The sequence below is a fragment of the Crocodylus porosus genome, unplaced genomic scaffold, assembly GCF_001723895.1.
Source record: "Crocodylus porosus isolate Cpor-Errol unplaced genomic scaffold, CroPor_comp1, whole genome shotgun sequence".
Taxonomy (NCBI): Eukaryota; Metazoa; Chordata; order Crocodylia; family Crocodylidae; genus Crocodylus; species Crocodylus porosus.
The window spans coordinates 44,603,409-44,626,407 of record NW_017728949.1 but is presented as its reverse complement, the minus strand read 5'-3'; the positions used below and the strand labels follow the sequence as shown (position 1 = coordinate 44,626,407).

Genomic DNA, 22,999 nt, shown 5'->3' with positions numbered 1-22,999 from the left:
TAAGTTATACAGTTGCTTCTTCCAGTAGAGTGTGTTTGCTAGCAGACTGAAGTTCAGTCAGAAGGGAAATTAAAGCAGATGTCCTAAAGTATTAGGAGTAAGGGATGTCAAACAGGATTTTTTTTTAATTACATGCATGTAAGCAAAAGCTAAAATGGGGGGATTTTCTTGCTGTAGAGAAGTTCCCCTGTATATTATCAGAGCTCCACTGACCTCAGTAGACTTATGTGGAACTTTGACATTTTATACCAGCTGCACATCTTCCTGTATGTGTTTTGATACCAGGAATACAAGAAAATTCAGTATTTTGTTCCTTATTATTAACATGGTATTTACTCTCAGAGCTCAGTGTATAGTTGAATTTTGTTAAAATATATTATTTAGCCCTTATCTGTTCCTAGTCAGCTGTCTATTTTTATCACTAATGTTTGACTACCATAGTGAGAAAGCCGTTTACTACTATTAAATAATTATGTTAAAACAATGATACTCCATGAACTCAGGGCCAAAGCTATTATTTAGGCAAAACTCCCACTGAAGGTAGTAAGGGCCAAACCTTTTCTGTTACTTTATTTTGACTACTTCATGATTAAAATGAACAGAATTCAGCCCTCAGGAAGTGATGAGGCTCAACTCTGCTGACATTTTAAATCAATGAAAGTTTTGCCATTAATTTGAATGGGAATAGGATTGGACCCAACATGTTTGAAATGGAAAGAAGGGCAAAAAAGAATGTGATCAACTCTTTTGTTACCAGCCTCAAACTGAAGAGCAATCTCCTCTGAAAAGAAGACCTTTATCGTATACCAGGGAACAAAGAAATTCAGCCACCATCTTCGTGTTCTTCTAGCTTCAGCCATTATGCTACCAATCATCTCTCTATGCTAAATAGAATAAATAATCATGGATTGCTATAGCTGATATTACATATCTTTTATATGTAGGGAGACCGTGGTTTTGATGGTCCCAAAGGACCTCGTGGACTTCCAGGCATTGGCATAAGAGGTGAAAAGGTGAGCAGTAAATATGTCAGAGGATTAACAAAGTGCAAATGCCTCTGAATGCTGTGGGGGTAGATATTGGTTACAAAAGATGTAATGAAGCAAAATGAACCATTGTAGCAACAATAGTTTCTAGACAATACTGTATTTTGTGGAGAGATTTATGGCTAATAAATTGTTCCAACCTATTCTAACTTATCATCATAGTAAAACAGGAGACAGAACAAAAAGTGATTGATTCTGTGGGAAAGTTAAGTTCTAAAATGGAAAAAAGAGACTGTAACAGTTGTTTGCAGCAGCTGAACCAGCATGGGTTAAGACATATAAATGGGTTCTTTAGAAGATCTGGAGTCAGATCCCCAGCTGGTGTATGCTGAGGTAGCTCCAATGCCTTCAGAGGAACTATGCCAATATACACCAGCTGAAAATCTGTCTCAGATTGCTTCTATAGCTTTACACAATTTTATAATTGTACTTTGTTCATCAGGGTGAAATTGGCCCTCCAGGTTTACCTGGGCCTATTGGGTTACCTGGCATTGGGATTCAAGGAGAAAAGGTGGGAGTTTATTTATCTATCTACCTACCTATCTATCTACCTATCTATCTATCTAACTTAAATCTCTGCAACTGGAAAAAAAATTATTTTAAAAGATTAATTGTAAAATCCTTGCAGGGGGTAGTGGGCCCCAAAGGACCTCCAGGTCCAAGGGGACCACCAGGACAAGGGCTACCTGGATCAAAGGTAAGGACATTCACTGATGTAATGTTGCACTAGAAATCTCTATAGCTATGCCTGGCATTAAATGTCAAATAAGAAAAACAGGGTGTCATGATAGCTGTTATTAAAATATTGAAAGTAAACCTGAACATTGACTCAGCCATGATAAATAATTGCATTCCCATGTTTGTATTAGTGTCATTAAAAGAAATGGGAGACCCCAACCCATTGCAAAGCTTTGCTCAACCTGTTCTACTTTTATCCTACTGGCTTCCTTTTACAGCCTTTCTCTATCATCACTCAACATGCCAGGCACCTATACCAGGTGCCACATCCTCCAGGTCTGCATAATAGGGGTTTTCTGTTTTCAGTTTCCTCACACCACTCACAGATTCTTTTAATCTCTGCCCATCTGTCTAGGAAGAATGACTTATGCTTGACAGAGAATATTGCTGGTTCTTGGGCAGGAGTATTCCTCTTCCACACTTGGTTATACTCACTCTACAATAGCAGGAAATTTTCTTACAGATCGCTTTGCCATTCTTCTTGCTTCTGCTGGTCACTTCTCCATATACACGTCATTTAGTAGTGCATATTACTGCATCTTACAGTGAAAAGCAGATTATGGGTTAAATTCAGATCACATTCTTGAGTGGCACAACTGAAATCCAAAAGCATTTACCAAGCCCAAGGTTCACTTGTCTATAAAAGATGGTGAAAGAGGTACTTGGGACAAGACACTAAAATTATATTTTTAAAAGAAATACAATTTTTGAGTAATGAATATGAAATATTACCCCCAATTCTGAACACATGGAGGCCATTGAGGGGTTTTTTTATGGGCTTCAGAGCCATAAATGCTTTAGGGATCACCATCAGGTAAAGAAAACTAACTAGGGATCATTGGTGTGTGATGATTTGTAGTGATTAAGAATAGGCTTATACTTTATTTATGCTACAAAGAGGTAGAAGGATAAAGTGTATAGGGATGCTAGGTATTTTGTTGCAATGTCAGCTAGTTTGTAGCAGAAGTTTCATGGAAATGTAGTAATTATGGACTTACAGCTCTTCTTATTGCCTGAGAAACAACACTAAAATTAGTGCACTGGATATTTTAGTCCCTTAGGTCAAAACTATGAAGTCAGGACTTCAAATAATTATTTTTATTACATTAAATGCTTTGTGTAAATGCTGCAAGAAAAAGGTATTTGTGTCTTTCTGATGTTAAAACTCTTCCTGTAAACCTGTTGTACTTAAGGGTGAACAAGGCTTGCCAGGAGAAACTGGAGCTCCAGGAGAAAGAGGTATTGGAGAACCTGGTTCCAAGGTATGGTGTTAATAATGGATCTTTCTGGAGGTTTGCGGGGAGCTTGGTAAATGTCCTAAGTTTCTTGGCACATTTGAACCTTCCCACAACCCCTTCCCTTAGTCACTTAAGTACGGACTCAGAAGCCACATCCACATGAGCGGGGGCATGTGTTTGCAGCAGCACAAACAGCAGCGGCACAAATTTGGGCCACTACTCTGTGCTGCAGTGCATGTCCCTGACCATGTGGTTTGCAGCGGGACACATTGTCCCACTGCTTCATGTGCTGCAGGAGGGGCTGGCTGGGGCACAGGGTGCCTCAGTGTGGAGCTAGCCAGCAGGCAGCCCCCACGACGGGGCACCCTGTGCTCCTGTGCCCCAGCCAGCCCAACATGTGGAGACAGGAGAACAGTCAGCCCAGAGCTGCCTGCTCCCCCTTTTCCTCATGCTGCAAGATCAGAAATCATCAGTATAAATATTTTTCTAGAAAGAAAAAATGCATTTTTGGATCCTTTCTGAAGAACATTTTCCTGATTGCAGGGGATTATATTTTTCCTATTTATATTTTCTTTTTTCTTTTTTATAGAAAATATAGAGTTGTTTTTTATTTATTTATTGCAGGGTGAACCAGGCTCTTCAGGCCTGGCAGGTTTGCCTGGTCTTCCAGGGGAAGATGGTGCCCCAGGACAAAAGGTCTGTTGGTTTCTTTGTCTTCACTTCCCATTTCTTCCTTAGCTCACTTACTGCCTGCCTCATGCAGATACCATCATTCAGCAGAAGAATCCATGAAAAGGGGGGTGTTACTTGACTTTGGTTAGAACTTTTCAGTCAACCCTCACATGAATAATTGGCAACCTTTCCCACAGAAATAGGTACAGCCATTTGGGGGCATCTGAATGCGAGATTTTTTTAGGGGACTTTGTAAGCATTTAAGTTGAGTTGAGCAGTCATTTCTGAGCTTACAAACTTTTATTGCACTGGGCTTGCAAGATGTGGGCTAAGGCAGCTTTGGGCCAGGGACTGTTGATTTAATTTAGAGTAGTGTTTCCCAACCAGTGTGCCATGGCACAGAAGTATGCCATCAGAAATGAACAGGTGTGCCACAGAATTTTGCGATGGCAATAAGCAACAATAGGTATGAGGGTGAGGAATGCCTTAACAGGTGTGCCACAGAAAATTTTTATTAATGTAAGTGTGCCTTGGGCTGGAAAAGGTTGGGAAACACTGATTTAGAGAGTGTGAGAGTTATGTTAACTTACAGCAGCAAGCTCAGGCTGCCCTGCTGGCTACAGAATTCCCCAGAGTCTCTGCAGTGCTATGCACTGTGGCCAACTCTTGATGCATCCTTCTGATCCTGTCCGTGGCAGTTGGTGGTAATTATGGACCAAGAACAGAGAGTGGGTTCTTAGAGGACAGCTTTTAGTCTGCTCTTAGCAATGCCTGTACCAAAGTAATCCTTCTCCAACTGAACAGGAGGATTTCAGGCCAATATATGCCACTCTGCACTTTTTTATGTGCCATAAAGAGGTTTGAATAGGGGTGTGAATCTTGTTTATATGCAACCTCTTTTGAAGCTATATTTTACTCAAAGAAGCAAGGTTGGATTTGCTGCTGGGTATATATACTTCCTGTGACACAAGAAAGGACGTTTACCTTCAGCCCTAGACAAAAAAATAAAATTACAACTACATTCAAATGTTGGTCTTATTTTTTTTTCCATTGCAGGGGGAGCCAGGACTATCTGGTCCTCGAGGACCTGAGGGTACTCCAGGGATCGGAATACAGGGTGAGAAGGTCAGAATTCCTCATTAAAGCTAATAAAAACGTTAATAAAAACAGTGCTTGAAGAATACATTTCTCAATCTTCCCCATCTTGTCGGACTATAAATATATATCTACCTTCACTTTTTTGAATGACTTTATGAATGTTTATGAAAGCATCTGACTGCTGAATTAGTTTCAATCTCAGCCTCTAAAAACACAAAGGAGCAAAGTTAATCAAAGAGTATTGAAATTACATTTTCTGTTGATAAAAATTGTGGAGCTGGGTTGCCTAACAGCCATGTGGCAACATAATATTCTGCTATACACAAGCTCTTCAAACTGTGGAGATGCAAAAATGTCAGTTCTCGGTGGAACTGCTATTCAAATAAGTAAAGATTGCTGAGAATATGGACAAGCATACCTTTTAGCTGCTTCAAAAGGGATGGGAAGCTGCTATTCAGGAGGACACAAGTGCTGCTATGATCTAACTTTTGTATTTGGATTATCCAGAAGCAGTACAAATTAATTAACTCACCTTCATTTTGACCTTGAATAAAGCAGAATTAAGGCTGGAGAGGATTTGCCAAACTTATATTGCTACAGAATCATGGACATGTACCAGCTGCATCATAACAGCTTATGTTGGATACCAATGAAGTTTATACCCTGAATATATGCCTGCATTATTGGACCTACAGTTGGGTTTCTAGGTTTGGTTCTAGGTCTGAAACCTCTCTGGAATTCCTATTAATTCCTCTGGGCATCTGAAAGAAAATGTTAAAAGGGACCGGAAAGAGCCCTTTACAGATAGATTTAGGACTGCTGTAGCCAGAAGCTACAAGGGGTAAAGGAAAGTGAAAGCAGAAAAATCAGGATACCCAAGGTAGGTTCAAAAGATTCCCCCGTAGGAAATATACTCAAGTGGCATTTTATAGGATAGAGGGTGTACTGTCCTGATGTTGGAACAGTAATTGGGTGATACCAGACTTTCAGATGCTTAGTTTTGAACTACTGTCTAGTTGGGTATCTTATCATTATGACTATATTGTAAGAATTTGTTGAATTATAGTTATCTCTGTACAAACTTAACTGTATTTTAAGATTATTCTGTCTAGAAGTATGCAAACAGATTAACTGGAAGGGCATTTTTCTTATTAATTATTCCTGACAGAAGGAAAATTTTTCCTACAAATATGGTATATTTGCCTTTTAATACAAAATGACTTTTCAGCAACTTACTAATATTTGTTATTAAAATTCTTTCTTGAAAATAATGTATCTTTTTGATTCCTTGACTTGGTGCCTGCAAGCAAACTCTTTTAGGATCTGATTCTTTTCACAGCAGTTTTACTATAATGTAAGTCTGTTGAAATCCATGAAGTGACACCTGATTTACACAATTGAAACAAGAAAAATTATGCTCATTGTCTTCAGTTGAAACTAAATTAAATGACTTCCTATTGAAGTTAATATGAACTATTCATATGCAACAGCAACAGGATAGCATTTTGCTGTTTTGTTAATGTTTACAAGAAATTGCACAGATTTTTTTGTTAAATGTATAAAATTAAATGTATAACAATTGTTTTTTAAAAAATTCTTTTAGGGTGACCAAGGTCAGAGGGGTGTACGTGGATTAGCAGGACCAGCAGGAACCCCTGGGCCAGCAGGAGCTAAAGTATTTTTTTTTGTACTATGTCTGTAGAAGAGAGGTCTTGCTCAGGTCAAAGCACTGGTTTGTTCTATTTAACAGAAAGAATGGCAGTGGAATGTACTTGCTTCTGCAAGAAATAAGAGTGATCAGAAATTCCCTCAATAAATTCTTCCTACATAGACACATCCATATGCACACATGTATTGAAACCAATCACATTATTTTGCTTGAAGCCTGGGAATAAAAATTCTATTGATGTTATTCCTCTATTTAAATACTTGGTAAACATTTGGGTAGTCTGATAACAGGACCAGATAAGTATCCACATAGAAAGTGAACCAATGACAGGACAATAACTGTTATTTACACTTGTTTTGATTATCTTACTGAAAGTGAGATGAAACTCTAGCTTGTCATTTCTTTCTACTTTGTTAAAAAACACTCAAGGTTTTTTTAACTGTTTTACAGATAGAAAAGGGAGGGAGAAATGGTAAAATATGGAGAAAAGAGCAAGCAGTATGTATTTTGAAATGGAAATAGGTGAAGTACTTTAAGACAAGACCAGTGGCTGTATTTCTTATTGTTCAATAGGCTCTAAGAAGAGTTCAATCTAAAGTCCATTGTGACTCTTCCTAGCCTGAGAATTTTCTAAGAGTAAATTTTGCACAATAAATTAAAAATAAGAATTTAAACAAGCACAATTGCACTAGTTAAAATCTTTCTGAGATCATGTGCACTTTCTCAACAGAATATTGAAAATCCTTAAGAAATGTTGTTACTTAAGATACGCTCTGGTCCATCATTAATGAAAATCTGTTTGGCATTATTCCCTTAGGGTGAACCTGGTGTACCAGGACGTCTTGGAATGCCAGGTCTTCCTGGCCGAGCTATTGCAGGACCAAAGGTAACATCTGCACTACAAGTTTCCTAATATTTAAAAAAGTCAACATGTGAAATGTCTTCAGCATACATTGAGGAGCCTGGTGAGCTTCCATGATTGTAAACATGGCTGTAAACTTCAAGTTATTTTATACTTATTTCAGTGTTTCATATTTTCTATTTTGTAGGGAGTAGTTCTATCCCAAAATGCTGAGACTCACAGGGCACATCTACATGGGGCTTTTACTGCAGAGCTGACTAGTTAGCTCTGCAGTAAAATCTCAGTATCTATATACTTTCTACATGAGTGTGCTTCAGTGTGGGTGCTGCCTTTTGGCTAGCACCACAGTGAATTACCCTTATGGCCCAGTCAGTCTCTCTGCAGCATGTTGAGCCAGGCAGAAGCAGCCCCGGGCTGGCAGGCTGACCCCCAGAGTCCTCTGCCAGCCAGAGCTGCCCTGCCCTGGCTCAACCTTCTACAGTCCCAGGTGCACGTACAAATGGAATCGTCAGGAGCAATACACTTGAGTGTGAACTACACTGGAGTTTATTTAATTGCATTAATTGTATGTGTAGATGTGCTCACAGCAACTCAGGCTACACAGCTACAGAGTGTGATACCTGAGAAAGAGTAAATCGTTTTTTGTAGTCTTGGGGTGATGTAGTTGTGAAAAAGTGAAAGGCAAGGATTTTTGCGGGTGATATATTTTGGTGGACCAAGTGTATAGTTGGGAGGAACATTAATAATACAGTTAGTCCAATGAAAGATATCACCCACAACAATCTTTGCCTCTCATAAATAATTTTGGCTTTCATGGAACTCAGACTTGCCCTTTTCCCATGGACAGTTATAGATTATAAGCAATCCAATTACTAGAGCCCTGGTGTCAGCTATTTGCTGTCTTAGTGTGTTTTTCCTTTGGTATCTGTGGGAAGAAGTTCCATATAACTTTTTCAAAATAGCAAAGATAGCTCCCCACACTGCTAGGTTTAACTTTATAGTTAGCCTAAATAAATTTAACTTTGGTCCTCACCAGAATGCACCCAATACTTATTTTAACTCTACAGCTCTAACATCTTTTGTATACTGCATATCTCCATTGAAAGAAGAGAACAGAAACCAGAGACAACTATTCATGTACCTGGGAATAGAGGCTAATTTGCATAATCTCTTCACCTACAGAGCAACCTCACAACTGCCTGGCATGGGTACGGGAGGTGAGGTTCTTTCAGTTTGGCTTTACAGACTGGCCTGGCTCTCTTTCATAAATTGACCCATTCTACAGCCACTGATTGATCAAGTGGGGTATAAGAATGTTGCACTGGGTTTCATCTGGATCAAGCAATTTTCTGTCTGGGTTTCTGGGCTGAACTTTCAAGAAAGGCACTGCACCTTGTTTCCACACTGGAGTTAAGCCAGAGGCAGGATTTTCAATAGTGATTCGAAGTACTTCAGTTTTGGGCTGTCCAATTTGAGAGCCCCTAAGGTGGCTTGACTTCCTAATTCTTGATCTTCAGTATTATCTGGCAAGCAAGTTCTTTTCAAGCAAATTCAGGGTAGACACTCCAAAATCATTCATCGCTTTGGCAGGTCTTGCAATAAACATCTATTAAAAGTATAAACCTTTCTTGGAACTGGGATGATATGTTCATAACTGTCTGGGAACACCTATCATGCTGCTGGTGCTATAATAATGTTTTAAAAATAATAATAATAATAATAATAATACTGTTTTTAAAATACTTTTTCCATTACAAGGTCATGTATCTTCTACCTAATAAGCAAAAAGCATTTGACAAGAAAATACTGACATTGAAGATTTTTACTCTCTCAATACTTTGTAATTATTTTAAATCTTAAAACCTATGTTTCTAAAATTTTCCAGGTATATTGTGAATGTGACAGATATTGAAGTAATACATTTTACATTTACATTTTGACTTAGAATCAAAACTAGGATGTATATTTTCTTAATTGTAGGGTGATATTGGGTTACCTGGTCCTGCTGGCCTAACTGGAGAACCAGGAATTGGACTTCCTGGTGCAAAGGTAAATCCCAAGCTGGCAAACTCATTAAAAAAGTGAAAGCAAAGGAAACCACAGTAAAAGCCATGTTGACTTTTTCATTTAGGTGAACAGTTGGTCAGTTAGGACGGGGTGCTTAATCTCCAGCCTGTAGGTCAAATATGGCCTGCAGAGCCATCACATCTGGCTTGCATGGCCCCCATGAGTAAGAAAACTTGTCAGTGGCAGAGCAGGGGCAATTCATATGGGCAACCTTCCCCCTGCCAAATTCCCAAACCCCAAGTTTTGAGTTGTAGCTGGGCTGTCCACCCTCTCCCTCCACAGTTGGGTCAGGGTGGGACCAGGCCCTCCCCCATAGCTCAGTTGGGGCCAGGCCATGTTACCTCCCCAGTGTGGGGCTAGATCAAGCCCCATTCCTCCCCACATGGGGCCAGGCAGGTCAAGCACCCTTCCCCTGCAGGGCCATGTTGGGGCCAGGCTGCACCCTGCCACCCTCTGTGTGGCCAAATAGAGCCCACTCCTCCTGTCCTGGATGCTGGGTTGGGACCCCTGGCCAGATCTGGCCCATGGATAGACAGGGCTCTGCTTATCCAGCCCACTGGGCAAAAAGGCTGAGCACTGCTGACTTAAGACATCAAAATGTTCCATAGCTGTTAGGGCAGATGAATGCATTAGGCATATGGCAGAGATTTGTAGAAACCCTGGAGACAAACCCCAAAACGATGTTTATTTCCCCTCATGTAACAAAACTATTTGAAAACTTGAAACCAGATACCTAGTATTGAATATTTTCATTTCTCCAGATGTTGACAAAATTTTCTGAATGGTAAGTCTAAGCCAATGTAAACAGGATTTTTAAATCTTGCTATTCATGTATTACTGCCTAATAGGAATGGGCTTCATTACTTTACTCTGAACAGTTCCTAAGTATTTTAAAATACAACCATCTCTGTTTTTCCTATGAGCCAAAGAAGAAATAAGAAGTAGTTTATAGGTAGGGCCTGGTTTAAATCTCAATTTTGCATTTTTCTTGAAATTCAAGTTCCCCAACAAGTAGCCATATCTATGACATTTTGTTGCAACAGTGGCTGCAGCAGTGGTGCATTGCTGGGCAGGGCTAGGTGAGCAGTGGGAGGGAAGTGCTCCCTTTGTCACCAGGGTCTCCCCAAGCCCCACTGGTGTACATGAGATAGAGGCAGCAATGGTGGCCACCTGCCCAGCCCCACACTGTCATGGCCAGCGCTCCCGGGGTCTCCAAGGAGACTGGCCAGGAGTCCCAGACAGGGGCTGTTGGGAAGCGGAGTCCGGCCACGAGCTGGATCTGCCACTTTGCCTACCCCTGTTCTATCTCCAGTATTTATATATTGATCAGCAGTTTAATTGTTCCATAGCTAGTTTCATGGTCACAGAGGGAGACACCACCTCTCTGTTAGATATGGCCAGTCCCATGATTGTTCTCTATTTGGTGAGAAGCAGAGTGCCTGAGTGATGTGTACATACCAAATGGACAACAGCCACTTCCTTTTTCTCCCACTTTGAGGTTTCTTAGAAAGTAGCTTCTTTCCTAAGTATGAACGTTAGTAGTAAAGCCAGGAAATCTTGATAGTATGGATCACTGTCAAGCCAGGTCAGAATTTGACAAAAAAAAAAACAGACCTTAAAATATGGACCAGCTAGCTAGTTGGAAAGTAGATGTTATGGATAGTGGATACTTCCTATCAGTATCACCTCTGTTGTGCTTAGCTTCAAGCATTAATAAGCTGCTCTTCATTCAGGTGCTACATCTAGAAAGCCAGAAGATGGCGATGTTTATATTTTCTATCAGGATGATATGAAGTTGGATGTTGCCCGGATTTGTATAGTTTTTGTTTGCCTTGTGCATGTGACTCAGAGTAAAACCACCCAGTGGCACTCGCAGTTTGCAAGAATCGTTCACGCAGTAATAGAAGAGTGCAGAACATTTTAAAGTATTGTTACCCCCTTTTGACCCAGTTTGTTCATTTTCAGTGTTATGTAGCTTGTTTCCATCTAAAGGAAAAATTCAGAGTAGAATCAGATATTTATTTTTCCTATTTATTGGTAATGGTTGTAAATAAGTCTTGTTTCTCTGTATGCAGAAAGAATCAAATAGCATTACACTTTGCTCACATTTCTTAGCTTCCTTCCAGTCAGCCAGCACTTCAACCAAAAGTTTTCTTAGCTTTTTTCTGAGCTCTGTAACTGCCCTAGGCTTTCTGTTGCCTTCTTTGACAGTTTATTTGGTCTTCCTGCTGCTCTTAGAGATTCTTGCTCTCTCTAAATAATGGCCAGCAAAACCTCTCTACTCCCGCAGCTTAATTGTTGATGGGATTTGCAGATGCCTTTTTTGAGTGATGATGTGCATGTGTTTTGGATGGGTGCTTGTAATATTTCAGGTATCTGATTCCATAAAAGAGATTAATTATTTCTTACGTTTATCCCAAATATTATACCCACCAGTTTCAACAAGGTTCCATAAGACAGACAATTAAATATGAATGTGTGATTTTTAAAACAATAAAAACTAACAAGGACCTTGATGACAAAAATAGTGCCTGGAAATACTTTGAAATCATTTTTCTAAACTAATTGGATTTCAGGATGATTGTTTTAATTCAAAATATCTGTTTTATCCACAAAGCAGGCATAGCATGTGTAATAGCAGTGGTAACTTCCTCCCACTGTTCTTTTGAAGATTGTCCACCACCATCTACAGGTTCCATTAGGGGCGAGAATTCAGTTTTCACAAGTTTCTTCGTTCTCCCTGACAATTATGGTCCCAATCCTGGTAGCTGCGGTGATAATGCGATGTAAGCATGTGATATGAAGATGGGGGATTTGATTGGTGCTATCATTATGGATCGATCACCAAAGGAAGGAACTATGATAGTTACAGCATTCTTAGGCAAGATTTGAACTGGTGACCTCATAGTGAAAGGGCCCCATAAATCCTCAGGTACATTCAATCCCCCAAATCTAGCTTCTTATAAATCAGCTATAACAGCCACTGATAAACTGGAATATACCAATAAAATCAAGTCATTTACAATATTTGGTCACCAAAGAAGTTTTATTTTCATGTAAACCTTACCTGACCATGGCTGTACAGGAATGCATTCAAACTATTTTTCTGCTGTTATCAGGGTGAGCGTGGTCTCCCAGGACCCCCTGGACCAATTGGGCTAAAGGGAGATGGTTATCCAGGTCCTCCTGTAAGTATATGTAACATTTTTTACATACTGATTGTGGACAGATAGGTACCAATCATAAAAAATTAATCTGACTATTGGTCCAGAGGCATCTTATGGATCTTCTAGTCTCATCAGCCTGAGACATTCATTCTAGCGTGGATGGTAAAAGAGAAATTTTTCCTCTGGAGAGCAAGAGATCCCAAACCTTTCCAAGAAGCCAGTTCCCTCACTTATCTTGATTACTAATAGCAATGTATTACACCTGGGGTTTTATTTTATCAATGATGCTTCAAGCTGTATCTTAGTATCCTGATGTGACAACTGGTTCTTCCCTCTCCTCTAGCAGGTAGAATGCGAGCCACCTAGGGAAAACATTTTGTGATGAACTGTAGCTTTCTGATACAAGTTCCGAGCAGCAATATTTTCACTGAGTGTTGTGGAAGGCAGTGTCCCCTGGAGCTCCAAGAAAAAGCAGCCCCTGCACCACCCTTAAGACTGTGCAGTGTGCACTCTCCTCAGCTGTTGGCCTGTTTTGTGGTGAAGAAGAAACAAATGCCCTCACCTGCTTTTTAGCTTCCTGACCATCCATGCACAGGATAAGGCTGACAAATGTGCTCAGCCCCTGTGATGAGAGTACAAAGAGAAGAGGCTCCTGAACCTTCTGCCTCCCGTGCATGTGCAAAAGCCATGAACAGTGCTGTGCACCTGTTATATGCAGCAACATGCAATGCAGGAACATTCAGTTCCATGACTCTAAATGACCAGTTATTGAGCAAAGCTGCTGAGTGTTTATGATGTCTAGAAGGATCTGACAAGGTTGTGTTACCACAGACCCATGCTAAATGCAACAATAACAAGTGCATAAAAGTGCTATATTTAATAATGCAATTAGTGCGTAAATGTGAAAATACAAATTTGCAATGTTTTGTATTTTTTCCATCTAAATTTAATGCTGGGAGCTATTGTATTTGTCTCCAAGCACGCAAGTTCCACTGACTTCGGTACATGTTTACCTGAGGGTAGAACTGAATCCGTTTGTTAAAAGACATATATTAATATATTACGTATATTAATGGGGTACTTTTTCTTTAATTAGATATGAAAGGGTTGAGCTTGTTTGCCAATATTGTGTTTATCTAGTCCATGTATCCTAAGGTTAGATTAATTGTTCGTGTATGACTTTTGATTTTAGGGACTTCCAGGTCCTCCTGGAGCTCTTGGTGAGCAAGGCCCTGAAGGAGTTGGAGTACCAGGACCTAAGGTAGAGGCTATTAAGTGTAGAAGAACAACCATGTAAAAAGTAAATTCTCCTTTAAATATATAGATAGTATTTCTATCCTTGTCAGTTACATGCCAAAAACAATTAGGCCTATTTATTCAAGTTAGTATTTATTCTTTAGTATCTAACAGGACTATCCTTTTCCAGTCTTCTATCATATAGGGTCATGATATGCTTTTCCATGGCACACATTTCCTCCATTTAGACTTTCTATCCCCCTTAACATGTTATGAGTATTGCACATTAACTATTTAATTGTGCGGTTACCTTGAAACCAGCTACATATGTAAAGTATTTATCACACAATAACAAGCTCCAATCAGCTATAAAGTTAGCCCTCAAAAAAAGTGCATGAACATAGCGATGTTACAAAAATGTGCGCAATAGCTGGTTGTAATCGAGCTTTAATTTCCACGTGTAGCAGGAACTAGCTGGGTCCTGGCAGCTGCAGGGTGCATCTCTGATCTCCCAGTCTTGGGGCTGTGTGAAACCCTCAGAGTGGGGAGATTGCTTCTGCAGTTACCTCCCAGCCTTGTGGGATTTCATACCTCCCAGCCTTGTGGGATTTCATACCCCCTGAGATGGGGGAAGTCATTGCAGCAGCAGCAGCAGCAGCTGCCGCCGCCGCCGCCGCCGCAGCAGCCTTCCTTGCCCTCCTCACTTTCCCCACCACTAAGGTGGGGAGGTGGTCTTGTGGGTTTGCATGCCCCCATGGGGTGGGGAGATCACTGCAGCAGCCACAATCTTCTCTCACCACCCTCACAAGGGGGGAAAGTTACCACAGCAGCGATCTCCCCACCCCCCAAAGTGGGGAGGTTGCTACAGCAGCAAACTTCTCACTCTGCGGTTTTCATGTATGCCTGGGGTAGAGAGATCACCATAGCTACATCTCCCAGCCCCAGGAGGTGTGTGGAGTCTCCCTACAGCTAGGAGCCCCTCAGTTGACAGGGTTCCCAGCCTGGAGAGCTTCCTTCTTGCCAGTGTAGGGGGAGCCTGGGATTGGGGTCCCCCTGCACCAGCAATAAGGCACAATGGGATCTAATGTGCAGTCCACAGTAGCATCTCCTGCCATGCACATGTGGCTTGACAGGAGGCATGATTGTGCAAATCATACATTAGATTGCATCTCACCTTTACTTGCAAGCGTAGAAGGGGTCTCTAGCTGTTCATTTAAATGTATGAAAAAGTAGCAGAGACCAAACACACCTGGTATTCAAAGCAGCCATTTCTTTTTCTTTTTATATAAATGATCTTGATAGCTTGGGGGGGATGGGGTGGTAAGACCTTCTCCCAAAGAAAAATCTCATGCAGCATCGATGGGGAATACCCAAAACCAAAATATTTTCCATAGTTATGGGGCATGAACACAAATGAACTAAAAATATCTGTTAAACGTAGGGAGAGCTCTGATTCTACTCCCATTGAAGTCAATGGCAAAACTCCCACTTCTAGTTTATACTTAACAAATATGCACAGCACTGACATAAGCATGTTAGATACAGGGCACATCTACACATTCATTAACGCACTGTAATTACAGCGCATTAAGTTTGGCACCTGTAATAACAGATACTAAACCAAAGAAAGTCTTTCCATTGACTCTCTGAAAGCTGGATCCCACCCATGGTTACTCTGTAATAAGAATTCTGTAATTACAGTATAGTTATTTTAGAATTCACCTACGCAAGGTAGAGATCTTGTCTCCTGTTCTGATGAGAGACCAGACAAATCTCTTGCCAGGGCTCATCCCCAGTAATACCTTTTCTTAGACCTCCACCCTGATGTGCCTATTGTTTAGAGTTGTTCTGATTTGTGTAGTAGTGTTTAACTAATTCCCTATTTTTTTCTTTTCCCCCTTAGAGCACTGTGAATAATGGGAATAGTAAAAAAAAAAAAATTACATTCTGGTATATGTTGCATATTTTTAAAAATACCAATTTTTAGGGTGATCCAGGTGTTAGAGGACAAGTTGGTCTCCCAGGTCCACCAGGAGAAGGACTTCCAGGACCAAAAGTAAGTAAATGAAACCATTTTGTCTCACTTCATCAGCCATTTCCAATTAAAATGTTTCAATGAAAAATGTAATAGTTACATATTATATCATTCTGTTATAGTTATATACAGTTATGTGTGTATATATTTATATACACGCACACCCCTACAATGCTTTTCATCTTCATCCTACTCTAAAAACAACTATATCTATGAGTAAGGGTATAGGCATACAGCCCAATTAATATGTGATAATTACTCCACATTTAATTTCATAATAAATGTGTTCTATAGTAAGGAGTAGACACATAACCAGATCTCCCAACCTGGCTTCCCTCAGTGAGCACTACTGGAGTTTTGGAGCAGCTGACCACTAAATACTGGGAGAATTGGTTGCACTGAGCCCCAGGATGAAACTGATTAGTAACATATATAACTAGTAACATATTATGGGCACACGACACATTCTACATAGTAGTTTTCCACATAATAATTTTCACACATTTTTTCAAGAATTTATTTTTACCTGATTTCAAGGAACTTTAACCAGACTCTATAGTAGGGCTGTTTATTATGTATCTAACACTTACTGTGTAGTAAAATCAATTTACTACCTGACATTTATGCACTTTCAAAGACAGGTAAGGAAGTCAGTGTCCCCGTTTTGAAGATCGAAAAGATGTAGCTGAGTGATTCACCCAAGTCACTTTGGTCATTTGTTTTTTTTCCACTGAACATAAAAACATTTAATAATTTTGGGAATGAGGCTTATGACCAACAGGTCATACCTCCCGAAGGAAGCAACTGAAAATGAAAAATAAAACCTTTTTCAAAACAAAAACTAGTGTTTGGATTAATAGTCTGGCAACATTCTCATGACCTTCTTATACCCCATGTCCTGCATCCATACCCATACTATCGAACCCTTATAGCATGAACTATATTTTTAATACAGCGCATTTTTGATATAAGGAAAACACAGTGTAACTAAATACCACACATTGCCATACTGAAATAATCTTCCACTTATATTCTTATTTGCTATAATTTGCCATGTATTTTTGTTAGAGATACTGTATTTAATATGTGCATTTTTTTTCCTTTAGGGAAGTATAGGACGACCAGGGCCACCTGGTCCCTTGGGACCTCCAGGTGAAGGCGTTCAGGGAACTAAGGTATAAAACCTTATTGACTTCAGCGCTCATATAACTGAAAGGAGAACCTCACCCTCACAGTATAAAGGAACTGAGAAACAGATTGCATATTATCACTTGGTTTTCTTAAGAACTCCAATTGGCAGAGGATCTGAAGATGAAGCATGTAAAGAGTAACCTGGATATCTACAGTAACTATCCTGTTCTTTGTTGCTATATTAACAGCAAGCTCAAGGGGATATGGATCAGGAGCCTTGAGATGGAGGGGTTCTGGTTTCAAAGGACATTAGTTTTGCAAGTGCCTAGAAAACAGAGACATCCTTTCGTATTTTCTTTCTCTGCTAAACGATTGTACTGCCATGTTCAGAGTCATCCTATGAACTGTCAGGCACAGAGGAAAAAGGGTTACTCTGAGTCCATGGGTCATGCTTTTCTTCCCCTGTAACAGCATGAGAGCATGTATGAGAGAAGAGCAATAATTCAGAGCAAAGGGGTGAGAGTAAAGAGAAAGAGAGAAAAATGGAAAAAGAGAACAGAGAAGGAATAGTAAATGCCAATTTTATTTTCAAATACTAAAGAATGAAAAACAATCCTGTCTGGCTGGATCATAGAACTCTTACTGACTTTCAGGTCAATGGGATTGCTTGGATGAGCAAGAGCTCACCAGAATGAGTAAGAGCTTCTTTAACCTCATTTTGGGCACTATGACTGCTCTCCATGCCAAGCTAGTTTGCATACCAGGTTCTGACACCCTAGAGCAGATATTCCAATGAAGCATTTCGATAAGACAACAAAAACACTTTAAGAAAAAGATTTGACTTCTTCATGAGTTCTCTCTCCAAGTTTGAATCAGTCTTTCATTAGAGGAAGTTCAAATGGCTCTGCTGCCCGAGATACTTTTTCTTAAGGCATAAGGAAAGGAAGCTTGTAAGTGTTCCTGAATGGAAACAAGGGAAGCTCACACAAAAGTATCTCTGCATAAAAATAGCTACATCTATAATACTAAATCCCTCAATATTCATAAAAATGTAGCTTGAAACAGTTTTTCTATGACCTTTAAACATACAACATGATGAATGATTATCAAGTGTTCATATTTCTGAATTATTGCTAGGGTGAACAAGGAATTCAGGGAATACCAGGACCACGAGGGCCTCCAGGGGAAGGACTTCTAGGACCTAAGGTACAGGACATAAATGAGAAAACACATCTTGTACCCAGTTCTTTTTCTGAAGTCATCATATTGGAGATATTCACTGGAGTGACCTCCCATTGGTGTTGCTTTGATATACATGTGGCATGCACATTTTTGGGGACTGTTATTGTTTCTGTTCTGTATCCCATGAAAGAATTTAGTCATAGAAGAAAGGCAGCCAATACAGTTACCAATCTCAGCTGGTTTAAACCAGCCATAACAACAGGCCTTAGTTTATTCCAGAGGTCTTGAAGAACTGGCCCAGGGGCCAGATCCAGCCTATAGAGCCCTATCATCCAGGTTGTGGTGCTTCCTGAGGGCTACCGGACTAGCCCTGCATGCCGTATTACTCATACTGGGGCTAAAGTCAGCACATGCATTGCATATAAAATGGGCCGATCCAGGACATCCATTATATGTGGCACACTGGGTCGGTCTGGGGTGGGCACTGCATACAGCATCTGTACACTGCATCCAGCCTGTGGGGGAGAATCTGTGGGCCCAGTCTGGCCTATGGACCAGTCCCATACCCCTCATGGCCCGATTAGTTTGATATCCCTGGTCTATTCCATTACCTACATGTGGTTTCAACAAGGACAGCTAGAAAAAAAGTGAAAAGTTTAAATTTAAAAGATGTGATTAACAACTAATGTTTAGTCAATGCATTGTTCAAAGGGTGATCGTGGTGCTACTGGTGAAAAAGGTAAAAAAGGAGAAAAAGGGAACCTGGGTGATCCTGGCTTGTCTGGAGAACCTGTGAGTACCTAATATTTGTCACTTAGTTAATTAAACATATTTTATGCACCCTTCAAGAAATGGCTGTGTGTTTTCAGAAAACCAAAACTATGGAAAGTTTTTAATAAATCAACCATGAAGTTCTGTTCTAAAGTCATGATTTAACTGTAGGTCAGTGTAGCACACTGGGGTCCCCAGAGCAGCCGTGATGCCCTCTGGTGGCTCACAACCATGCTTCACTCTGCCTCTAGGGTGCCCTCCCTTCTGTCTCACCCACCATGCTTTGATGTAATTATAGGATTCAAAGGGAGGCTGCCCACAGGCTGTTATATGAGCCCCAGTCCAGCTAAATCCCCACTGGGGTTCCCCTGTACCTCAGTGGTCTTGATGACACCCTCAGGCTTGGTGGGCCCTCTTGGCCTGACCATGCCTGTGCAGGGCATCTATACCCTTAAGGAGTAATTGCATGGTTCTGTTCCTCCCCTACACCATGCCCCAAGCCTTGCAGGTGTCACTATTTCAAAATAGTCTCTCTGGTTGGGGCCTCTGCCCCCTTTCTCTAGTTGGGCCTTCTATCCTGGGCCCCTGGCATATTGGATCTGGCTTTGAGGCACCAGCTCTAGTCTAGCCCTGTCAGGCACCAGGCCCCTGGTCCCTGTCTGCCAGGCACCGAGCCCCTGTCTGTCTGTGCCACTCTCAGGCACCGGGCCCCTCGGCTCTGCTCTGGGCTCTGTGGCCTGCGTTCTGCCCTGCTCTGGGCTCAGTACTTGCTTGACCTTGAGCCTGCCCTGGCAAGGCTTAAGGCAACAGCATGGCCCAGGAGCACTGTGACGGGGTATCTTGCTGGAGCCTTTCTGTTGGTGGCTCCGCCTTCCTGTCTTGGGCTAACCGCCTGCTTACTCGCCTGCCATGCCTTGATCTTAATTGATTGAGTGAGGTAATTAGCGGGAGGCTACCCACTTTATATGCCCAGTGTCAGGGGGCGCTATCTGTGGCTCCTTTTCCTCCCCTACACCGCAGCCCAAGCCTCACAGATGGTACTTGACATGGTTTGCCCTATGCTTTGGCCCTCTTCTTTACTTCTGGGGCTCCCCAATGCCCCCTCTCACTCCGGGGCTCCTCACTGCCCCCTCTCACTCCGGAGCTGGAGTCAATGCACCCCCGAACGCTGTGCCCTCTATGGCGCCAGGGTCCCCATGCTACCATGGGAATCCTATGAGGCCTCCTCCAACCCTTAATAGCCTCACCCGGTCCTCCGGTAAAACAGTAAACACAAAGCACAAAGCCCCTGGGCTATAACGTAAAACTAAACCGTCCGGTCAAAAAAACGTTCTATCCCTACCGGGAAAATACTCCAACTCAGAGCCACAACCAGGGGATGCTCATGCAGTCTATCTTCTCCTTTCTCTCTGCACTGTCCAAGCTCCCCCCTCCTTGGCTGCTGGAGGGGAACTGCTCTCCTGGCCTCATGCTTGGGCTTAAGAAGGGGCCAAGCCCTGCCCCTTCCTGTCAGCTGATTCCCTTGGTTCCCCTAGCAACCAGCATCTGTGCTGCCCTGGTGACTGGCAGTTGAGCCTTCCCCTTCTCACCACTAGGGGTCTCTCCTGAGCCATTTCTGCTTTTAGGCACAGGGCACCCGAATGCTCTGCAACAGGCACTAATGGGACCTCCAAATACTGTCCTGCACAGTGCCAAACTAAACCACTGGTTCTAAACTTCAACCAAACAATAAGTTCCCTGGGCTATAAGATAAAGTCTCCACCCCTGGGCCCAGTAACATAACAAAAGGGGAAGCAGCCCTCTGCTCCTTTAAAAAGGAAAACTTCCCTCCCTGCTGGAGTTAGAGTAACCTCCCAGCTCTTGGGTTATACCCCTGTGAGCTCCCAGAACCTCACTTGTGATCCAAGGCATCACAGCAGTCAAGCTAGTATTCCCTGGTAGCTCTCCTGGCCAGGAGAGCTTGTGGGGCTAGACTGCCTTATTAGTTCAGGCCCTGGGTTTATATGCCTCCCAGGGCCCTGTCTCCTCTCAGAAGACTACTCTGGGCTCCCTGCTAATTAATCTCATGGACCAGTTACTATGGCAACCTATAGCAATTGCACCTGGCCTGGCTTCCCCTCTGGGCTGCTTCTCTTTTAAAGTGACTGTTACAGTCACGTACAAAGACAGAAGATGGAGATGGTGAGTGAGGGTTGGCCACTCTTTTGCTACGGAAGGTCCTAGAAAGCTGATGGGACAACACTGCCCCCCCACCTCCTGCAGTACTATTTATAGATTTCATAGATTTTGTAGACATTAGGGCTGGAAGAGACCTTGGAAGATAGAGTCCAGCCCCCCGCCCAAAGGGCAGGAAGTCAGCTGGGGTCATAGGATCCCAGCAAGATAAGCATCCAATTTGCTCTTGAAGGTGTTCAATGTAGGTGCTTGAACCACCTCCGCTGGCAGGTTGTTCCAGACCTTGGGGGCTCAGACAGTAAAGAAATTCTTCCTTATGTCCAGCCTGAAATGGTCTTTTAGTAGTTTATGACCGTTCAACCTCGTCATCCCTTGGGGTGCCCTGGTGAACAAACGTTCCCCCCTGAGAAACTCATAGGTGGCCATCAGATCACCCCTGAGCCTGCTCTTTTCCAGGCTAAAGAGCCCCATGGCTCTCAGCCTGTCATCGTAAGGTCTGTTTTCCTGACCTCTGATCATGCATGTGGCTCTTCTCTGGACTCTCTCAAGCTTCTCCACATCCTTTTTGAATTGCGGAGACCAAAACTGGACACAGTACTCCAGCTGTGGCCTCACCAAGGCTGAGTACAAGGGGAGAATGACATCCCAGGATTTGCCCGAGAAGCGTTTATGGATGCAAGTCAGCGTTTTGCTTGCTTTACTAGCTGCAGCATCGCATTGCAGGCTCATATTCATCTTGTGGTCAATGATGACCCCCAAGTCTCTTTCATCCGTAGTGCTAGCCAGTGTAGCACTGCCAAGCCTATAAGGATGCTGCAGGTTTTTCTTCCCAAGGCAGAGAACCTTGCATTTTTCGGTGTTAAATACCATCAAGTTCTCATCCAACCATTTGCTGAGCCTGTCCAGGTCAGCCTGGATCACCCCTGTCTTCTGGCATGGATGCTTTGCCCCAAAGTTTGGTGTCATCGGTGAACTTGGCCAGTCCGCTTCTGACTCCAATGTCCACATTGTTAATGAAGATGTTGAACAATATGGGTCCAAGGACAGAGCCTTGGAGGACCCCACTGGTCACAGGACACCATAATGAGTGACTTCCATCAATTACTACCCTCTGGGTCTGACCACAAAGCCAATTTTCAAGCCAGCAGATCGTGGTGGACCCAAGGCCACAACTGGCCAGTTTTGCCAAGAGGTGAAAGGCTTTTTTGAAGTCAAGATATATGACATCAATCTCTTCCCCCTTATCCAGGTGATAGGTCACCTGGTCATAGAAGGAAATGAGATTGGTCAAGCAAGACCTACCCATAACAAACCCATGCTGGCTATCCCTTAGGATGTTGGCATCAGCCAGTCCATTAAAGTCTTCAATAAACTTTTCTAAGATCTTCCCTGGGATAGAAGTCAGGCTGATGGGTGTATAGTTAGCCGGATCCACTTTCCTCCCTTTCTTGAAGATATGCACCACATTGGCCTTCTTCCATTCTTTGGGCATGTGAGGGAGTGGGGCCTAGGAGCAGCCGTGAACTCCCTAGCGCCCCCTACCATCACTCACGGTGGACTCAACACCCTCGGATTCTCGCCCGCCACGACTTTGATAATAAATAGGTTTGTATGGGAGGCTGCCTTCATCCCCGAGTAGACGGTGTGTGTGTTCCTACCCCTACTCCATATGGGGTACAACTGTGCACCCCTGCCTTAAGGGCTATGCATGCCTCCAAACCTCCCCTTTAGCATGCCCCAAGCCTCGCAGCTGTTCTGTGGGACGTTGTACGGTGGTCCCCTGCCCCTCGGGTGCTCTTCCTCTGGCACCCTGGGCTCGTCACCCGCCTGGTGCCCCTGGGCTGGGCTCCTACCCACTGCCCTGTTACCGGCGCCCCCGGGCCTGGCACGTAGCCGCCGCCCTGTTACCAGC

At 42.4% G+C, this 22,999-nt stretch overlaps 1 protein-coding gene across 3 annotated transcripts in view; it reads left to right on the top strand.

Moving 5' to 3' along the window:
* Positions 1 to 22,999, top strand: part of LOC109323187 (collagen alpha-1(XXVIII) chain-like) — a 54,741-nt gene that overhangs the window by 22,368 nt on the left and 9,374 nt on the right. For all 3 annotated transcript variants that reach the window (XM_019554641.1, XM_019554639.1, XM_019554638.1), the window contains exons 14-28: positions 945 to 1,013; positions 1,489 to 1,557; positions 1,675 to 1,743; positions 2,978 to 3,046; positions 3,647 to 3,718; positions 4,751 to 4,819; positions 6,396 to 6,467; positions 7,279 to 7,347; positions 9,304 to 9,372; positions 12,510 to 12,578; positions 13,750 to 13,818; positions 15,781 to 15,849; positions 16,935 to 17,003; positions 18,097 to 18,165; positions 18,853 to 18,933. In XM_019554641.1, the coding sequence (XP_019410186.1) occupies positions 945 to 1,013; positions 1,489 to 1,557; positions 1,675 to 1,743; positions 2,978 to 3,046; positions 3,647 to 3,718; positions 4,751 to 4,819; positions 6,396 to 6,467; positions 7,279 to 7,347; positions 9,304 to 9,372; positions 12,510 to 12,578; positions 13,750 to 13,818; positions 15,781 to 15,849; positions 16,935 to 17,003; positions 18,097 to 18,165; positions 18,853 to 18,933 (1,053 nt within the window). The remainder of the gene's footprint in view (positions 1 to 944; positions 1,014 to 1,488; positions 1,558 to 1,674; positions 1,744 to 2,977; positions 3,047 to 3,646; positions 3,719 to 4,750; positions 4,820 to 6,395; positions 6,468 to 7,278; positions 7,348 to 9,303; positions 9,373 to 12,509; positions 12,579 to 13,749; positions 13,819 to 15,780; positions 15,850 to 16,934; positions 17,004 to 18,096; positions 18,166 to 18,852; positions 18,934 to 22,999) is intronic.